The sequence below is a fragment of the Benincasa hispida genome, chromosome 2 (assembly GCF_009727055.1).
Source record: "Benincasa hispida cultivar B227 chromosome 2, ASM972705v1, whole genome shotgun sequence".
Lineage (NCBI taxonomy): Eukaryota > Viridiplantae > Streptophyta > Magnoliopsida > Cucurbitales > Cucurbitaceae > Benincasa > Benincasa hispida.
In genome coordinates, this window is record NC_052350.1 from 37,539,524 (window position 1) to 37,547,933 (window position 8,410).

The 8,410-nt window shown below is 34.6% G+C and overlaps 1 protein-coding gene across 1 annotated transcript; it reads right to left on the minus strand.

Annotated features, from left to right (window-relative positions):
* Nucleotides 1-7,409: 7,409 nt before the first annotated feature.
* LOC120072075 (protein FAR-RED ELONGATED HYPOCOTYL 3-like) lies at nt 7,410-8,129 on the minus strand. The gene has a single exon (XM_039024496.1). The coding sequence runs from the start codon at nt 8,127-8,129 to the stop codon at nt 7,410-7,412; it is 720 nt and encodes a 239-aa protein (XP_038880424.1).
* Nucleotides 8,130-8,410: the final 281 nt, after the last annotated feature.

Sequence of the window (8,410 nt, forward strand, 5' to 3'; positions counted from 1 at the left end):
GGTTGAGTTTGGGTTGGGTTAGAGAGTTTTTTTGGATTCTTTGGGTTGCCAATCCAACCAACCTGAAAATTCAGGTTGGTTCAAAAAACACCCTCAACCCAACCCAACCCATGTACACCTCTAATTTTTTGTTCTTGGACGTTTGAATTTGAACTTCAAAGTTAGATTAACTTTCGTTTTTTGGACCATTTTAGTTTGGACTTGAAATTTAGATTGTTATTTGAGTTTGTTGTTTTAGTTTTGCACCGATATTGGATTGAATTGTACTTGTTGTTTTTTTGTCTATTTATTTATTTTTAGATTTGAAATAAATTATTAGTTTGGACTAATGCCGAATTTGATTGATCTTGGACTATTAGTTTGAACTAATATTTTCTTAACTTTACCAGTTGTCAACAAATTTGTTAAATATGTCGTTATGTCCTAAAGATTTAGTCGTGGACCTAGATATGATGGAGACGATGGTATTGAAGTAGAAATTGATGAATTATTTGGAGAAACTTCAAATACACCAAAAGAAAATGGGTTGGTACCTTCAGAGCTATTCACACAAATAGAGGAGAATTACTAATTTAGTTTGTGAAGAAGGGTCAACAATGGAGGAAAGATGAAGAGGTGTGGAGAACTCTAGTCTAGTACAAAAAGAAATGTTTTCTAAAACTAAAGAAGACCTATAAATGGTTGTAAAAAAATATTATATGAAAGAACACTATCAGATTTTTGTGCTAGAATCGAACAAAGATATCTGGTATGTGAAATGCAAACAGTGGACGAATGATTGTGATTGGAAGTTGCGTGCTTGTTGGTGTAAAACCCATGAGATATTTGAAATTATGAAACTTGAAGGAGAGCACTTATGTTTGTATTCAGAATTGTCACAAAATCATTCACAACTTGATTCAAATTTCATGAATACTGAAATTCAAAACATGGTTAGAGTTGATCCTGGTATTCCTGTAGCCTTACTCCAAGAGGTAATTAAGAAAGAATATGGATATAATGTCAATTATAAAGTGTGTGACATGTGAAGCTAAAAGCATTAATTAAAGTTTTTGGTGATTGGGAGAAATAAAATGCAACTTTTGTACTGGTTGGGTGTTGTTGTGCACTACAATCTTAGAACACGAGTGGACTTTCATTTTATTTCTTCTGATATTCCTGGTAAGGCTATTTTTGGTCGAGGTTTTTGGTCATTTAATCCTGTAAGAGAAGGTTTCCAATATTGTAGGCCATTGATTCAAATAGATAGAACTTATCTCTACGGCAAGTATAAAGGAAAATTATTGACTGTCCTATCTATTGACTTAAATAAGCATATATTTTCACTTGCCTTTGCTATTGTTGAATGAGAAAACAAGTATAGCTGGTCATGGTATCTGTGGATATTACAAGAATATGTTACCTAATAAGATGGTATTTGCCCAATTTCTAATAGACATAAAGACATTATTGCTATAATTAACAATGAAAAAATTGGTTGAAGTGAACCTAGAGCATACCATCGTTATTTTTATGTCATTTGATAGTAATTTCAATACGAAATATAAATCAAAACAACTAAAAAAATTCATGTTTAAGGTTGGAAATCAACACCAAAGGTACAAGTTCATCAGATGCATGAAAGAGTTAAAGCAATTGAACTTTGAGTGTCTTGAATGTTTTTCTGATATAGATATAGAAAAATGGACACAATTACATGACAATGGCTACTGCTTTGGTTGGATGACAAACAATATAGTTGAATGCATGAATCGGTTTTTAAAGGAGCTAGAATGTTACTTATCACATCTTTGGTTAGGCTAATATTCTATCGCACAATCCTATATTTTGACCGTCTTAAACAAGAAATTAGTGAAGTACTTGATCGTTGGGACATATACACAGAATATGAAAAATACTCATTGTTCATAATCGACATGGGATAATGGGTCTACTATAGTGTTGAGTTGTCAGAGAAGAGAGGCAATAGTTGAACGTAGTATATTTTTAGATCCATGTATCATACCTTTCCTACGATAGGCAAGTTTTCTGGGAGTTGCATAGATTGGGTCTACTAATTAGATTGGCACCGTATTACCGCTTTGGTAGAGCATTGAAGACCGAAAATCCACACATTTTATATGCCTTATGGGGAATGTACCATTATACTGCAAGATGTTGCAGTTCAATTTGGATTGCCAGTGGAGACCTGTGATTGGATTGTTGATGTATGATTGGCAATAGGTTTGTGATGATTTTTTGGACATTCGACCACTTGATTTGAAAGGGTCAAGATCGACTATCTCGTGGCTAGTGTCGCAGTTTATAGGGTTGGCCCTCAATGCTAATGATATCAACATACAAAGATATGCACGAGGAGATATTATGTAGCTTATTAGAAGATTATTGTTCGCGGACAAGTCCAACACATCGGTACACCTTTTGTTCCTTCCACTATTGGGCAATTTTGAGCAAGCTGGTAGGTACTCGTGGGGTGGTGCTTGTCTTGCATGAATTTACAGAGAATTATGTCAGACTAGTCATGCACCGACTTTGGAAATAACAGGCCTACTAATACTACTGCAATTATGAGCTTATGACTTATTTAACACTATCGCACATTAAGTTTAGTTACAAACTCTAGATCATTTTGTTGACGTCTACTCAGTGCCAAGTATTATTTTTTTTTATATGTTCGTGTATCATTTTATATAATCAAATATTATAATTTTTTTATATGCATGTTTAGATGAAGCGGTGTCTTAGCTGCATCTGAACCTTTAACAAACATGTTGTTAGTATACAAACTATCTTTTGACCGACTGATGCATAATTTGTTGGGATTGGTGTCCTAATTCTCCTAGAGTCTCGTAGTTTGTAAACTTTACATATTGTTATGAATAAAATAAGAGTTATTTTATTTAGCATTTACTCATATCCAATAAACAAAGCTCCATGGTTATTTTATGTAAACTTAAGCATGTATATGAGATATACAAGTGGATCATGCCTTAAGTGATAACCTAAAAAGGTATGTAGTATAAGGATTAAGAAGGGATACCTGATCCTGATGACACTACGGATATGTCCCACTTTGTAGAGGTTTACAAGTGTTGTGAACTACTATAGATGGTATATTCTAACCATTCATATGGAGACATACGAACGAGGGTGTTCTATACAAAGAGTTTGCATAAGACCAGACCATGAGATGAATAGTCTCTTTATATAACGTTGTTGATATTTGAGACTTATATTTCACCTAAACGACCATAGGTGACATGACCTCAATCCTCAGTGTTTTGGGAACTCCTGCCTTTAAGGGTAGTTCTTTGATTAATATGGGTGAGAGTGACCAGATTGCTAATTCAACATGCCTACCTTTTTAGGGATTAGTCTGATTTGGGAGCTGAGAACTCAGTTACACAAGATGGAATTCACTCATTTCCTGAAGTAAGCGTAAGTAGATAGATTTCTCCCTTAAGTGCTGATTCTGGGTCTTGAACATAGTAGTCACATCCTCTCTTTGGAAGAGAGACTCAGTCATAGTATGACTATGACTTATGTTCATTAGAGGGAGCAGTGGTACTTAAGGAGTTAGATGTAACTATAAGGGCATAACGGTTATTAGCCCAGCTGTACTTACGAGCGATCTGTGAAGGGTTATCGCACTATTAATTAGTTGATATGGACACAAAATATATTTATAGTAAGGAGAGTGCTACTGTCGATCTTTAGTGGAGTGTCCGACAGTTAACGAATGGTGGATCCCGTGACTAAAGAGTTTAGTCAGTTATTCATGTACCATTGGAGCTTCAAGCTATAGGTTCATAAGGTCCCCTTGGTAGCTCAATGGATTCAAGTTGAGAATTCGTTCTTGGTGTTTGATTTGAAATGTTCAAATTAACAAGAGGAAATTCGATTAGATATGATATGATCAGTGTGAGTATGAGATACATCAAGTGGAGGATAAATGTAAATGAGATTTACATTAAGTACCATGAAATAGAAAAAGAATTATGGTTTATATATTTCATGAGATGAAATATTAAAATTATAGGTTATAAATATAATATGGTAAGTTGATTATCATATATATTTATAATAAAATTAATTATTGGATAATTATATCTTTTTCCCTAATAACCAATTGAGTAGGAGGTTATTGGTGGTTTCATGATAACTATGAGATAAAAGGAAAAATGTTTTCCTAAATTTAAAAGATTTGTGAGAGTTGTTATTCTCGGAAAGAACTCACAAATCGTTGTTAAGTGAGAATTGTTTTCACTAAACAATAGCTGAAAGAGAGACTAAACGATCGTGGAGTGACACTATACAATAGTTCACTTAGTTGGTCGTAGCTAAACGATCGCAGGGCTTTTGCTATACGATAGCTTGCCTTCTTCTAAACGATTAAGCAGTCGTTTATACGATAGTCTCTTATCATCTCCCACTTGCTCAATCATCTACACGATTATTATTCCTTCGGTCACTTCCTCTAACCAAGTCCATACAGAGCCCACACTTCTGGATTCTCACACCGAGAATACCAAGGTAGCCATTGTGGTGTTGTCTTACTCAACTCGACTGAGTTCGAGTTTTTGGAGGCCGTTCATTGGGTTCGTGATCTTGGAGATCGTTGAGTTCGTGTTTCTTGATTGATCGTCCTGTGTTGCGGTTGTTATGTTTGAGGTTCGTGTGTTACTGTCTTAGAGACTAAATGAGCGTTCATGATCAAAGGAGTTTGAAGCATGAGTCTTCAAAGGTATGTATACTTTATCCCTTGACGTTATTATAAAGCATGTTGTAATTTCGTATTGTGCATGACCTATAAGTTTCTGTTTCTTGACTGTAATTGTTAATGTTCAATTTCAAATGAAATTTGGAATGATCATTCTGCTACTCCTAGAAATCCTCATGTCTGATTTCTTTCATAATTAGGTAACAATATATATCTGTCATATACAAATGGATATTATATGCTTTATGGGATTTAATATTCTTGTATAAAATTTCATATAAATTGGATGCTATACACACAAGATATTATATTATTACTGCCTGATTATTATTATGATCGTCAAGACATTTGGTTGGCGGTTAGCCCTCTTATAAGCTTCCATATCGTACAGTGGCATCAACTAGGTCAGGTGTTCAGATAGTTCAGTCCACAACTGTAACACCCCGAATTTTTATTCTTAATGTAATTTCAGTATTTTCTATTATTCGAGGATATTTTTGAAATTTTGAAAATTCAAAATGTAATTATTATGATTTAATTGCTAAGAAATTGGTGTTTTAATTTATAGGTTTAATCAGAGGAAAATTATGGAAATTGAACTTTTTATGTCACACAAATTAAATTTGAAATTAATGTCAAGAATTAATTTCATTTTGGAAAGGGGTTAGTTAAAATTCTTTTGAATTGAAAATTTTAAGGGAAAAGGGGATTAAAAGTTGGAAGAAAGAGAATAAAATAAGGTAAGATAAGATATAATAAAATAAAATAAAACAAAATATTTTATTTTATTTTATTTTATTTCCCCCTCCCCCTTCTTTTTCTCACGCAAAGCAACGGAAAATTTCATGAAATGACCCGAAACCTAAAAACTTTTCTACCAATGACCTATTTCTAAAAAATTTTCTACCACTGACCTTTTTCCTATGCGAAATTTCAAAATTACCCCCAGTTTTTAAAAAGCTTTCAAACCGCACGGGGAACGCGTCTCTACGAATACTTTAAGCGAGCATTTAGATATTACTAAGCGATCAGATATGTATTACTAAGTAATCAGATAGATATTATTAAGCGATTGGATAGATATTACTAAGCGATCAGATAGATATTACTAAGAGATCGAATAGTTATTACTAAGTGATCAGATAGATATTATTAAAAGATCGTTTAGCTAAATGTTACGTGATCGTTTAGATATCTATTATGCGTTCGTTTGGCTAACTGTTACGTGATCGTTTAGTTTTTGTTATACGATCAATTTGGTAATGCGGTCGTGTAGAGAATACTAAGCGGTCGTTTAGCTATCCACTAAGCGATCGTTGAGATATCTATTATGCGATTGTATAGTTTTTGCTAAACGATCGTTTAGAAAATACTAAGCGATCATTTAGCTAACTGTTATGCGATCGTTTAGATATCCATTATGCGATCGTTTGGCTAATACTAAGCGACCGTTTAAGTTTTGTTATGTGATCGTTTAGATAATACTAAGCGATCGTTTAGCTAACTGTTACGCGATCGTTTAGACATCCATTGTGCGATCGTCTGGCTAATACTAAGCGATCGGGTTTTGTTATGTGATCATTTAGATAACAATAAGCGATAGCTAACTATTATGCGATGGTTTAGTTTTCGTTTAGATAAATTTGTGCTAAATTTGTAGAATACAATTGGTGTTGTACATTTAATTAAGCGATCATTTAGATAAATTTGTGCTAAAGTTACATATTGCACAGTATAATTGGTGTTGTACAGAATATAATTGGTGCTAAAATTATATATTGTATAGTGTAAATTTGTACAGTATAATTGGTGCTAAAATTACATATTGTATACTATAATTGGTGTTGTACAGAAAAATCAAAGCGAAAGCAAAAATTACATATTGTTTAGTCTAGATTGGCCAGTGTCAGGTGTTATCAACGTTTGTCAGCACGTTTTCTTGTTAGTCCTGTCTGACCACATCGTGTACACTTGTGTATTTGTCGTTGCTTCTCTCCAATAGAAGGTATCCTGACGGTTTGACGTCGACCTATAATTATTACCTTTTGCGGTGGTAGAATTGGTTCAAAATCTCCAACCCATTCTTGACTGTGCCCGACTTGGAAGATTGGTTCAGCATAAGCAGCAAGCACACACTCAACTGTAAACCATTTTGCGCATAATGTTTAAACATTAATATTTCTCAGGGTCACTGCAGATATTGCATGGGAGCATGGGATCTCGAGGCAATCAAACTCCATACATATACATGTCCGTGAACGAAGATCAACCAACCCTTCCAAAAATTATCCATCGTCCACATTAATTATATGCATATACACCGAAAAAACATGATATGTTCTAGACATCAATTATGATTCCTTAAAAATACTCATTGCATAATCAGTTACAATGTTTGTGCAAGCCATTGCATGTGTACGTCGGATATAGAACCAATCGTGGATATGCTCTAATAGCTTTGTTATTAGTAGTTCTCGAGCATCTTTCAACACCCCATTGAGGCATTCTACTATATTTGTCATCATCTTGTCATACCTACAAAGGACTTGATAAACCCTTGCCCACCGTTGTAATCCAACCTCCTCAAGATAGGCCGTCACACCAGGATATTGATAGAGCTTAGCCCAATACATTTAAAAGTCAGACATTCTATATGTTTTCGCCTAGGTAGAAATATAGGATTATGTCCTTATTCTTGCACCAATTTGTTCCGAATATGGTATATACACAGGGCATGAAATGCATCAGGGAATATCCCTACAACCGCCTTTACAATTGAGATGTGACGATCTGATATAATCACTAGATTGGGAACGTCTCCTATTGAAGCCTTCAAATGAGTCATGAACCAAGTCCATGATGCATCGTTCTCACCATCTACAATACTGAAGGCGATAGGATATATATTGTTATTTTCATCAATACACGTTGCAATTAACAACATACCTTTGTATTTCACATGCAAATGGGTCCTATCAACAACGATTACTGGGCGGATGTAGTTTAGAAAACCCCTAATACACAGACCAAGTGCCATGAAGACGTACTTAAAGTATTGTTCGTCTTCTACTTCAACCTCAAATATGGTACCTTGATTTGCAAGCTTAAGTGCCTCACCGTATGCCTTAACAACAGTATATGATCCTTCTGGCGGCCCTCGTGCATATACTAATTCGTACTCTCTAGCCCGATAAGTCTGTCCATAGGTAATGTTCACTCTATATTCTCGTCGGACGCCCTTAATTATATCTTTTGGGCAGTAGGTTTGGTCAATTTGTTCGTATTTGGACTTTATTAAGTGTCCAATAACCCAACTTTTTACTTGTCGATGATTACCAGTTCTCATTTCAAGAGAACATGTATGTTCCCTGGGATATTTGGTCACTTTGAAAGAATCACTTTCTTTCATTTTCTTGGCACAAACCCTCCACTTTCATTCCTCCACCGAACACCGAATAGTTAGCAAGCTCTTCGTTGACTTTTTTATGTAGTAATCAAATTTATTTCTTACTGTAAGCATCGATAATTTAACTGACAAGTCATATTTCAAAAAGAAAATTTGACTGACCTTCATATCCTCGTCATTCAGACAGTCATGAGGTATTGTGACGAGGTTGTCATACGATGGGCCCTCTGATAGTCCGGGTATATCAACAAATAGTTCGGTTGGAACGGTGGAATGTATATCAC

Bases quoted from the DNA above. Each gene is read 5' to 3' on its own strand.
- LOC120072075 (XM_039024496.1), bottom strand. From the start codon at position 8,129: ATGAAAGAAAGTGATTCTTTCAAAGTGACCAAATATCCCAGGGAACAT.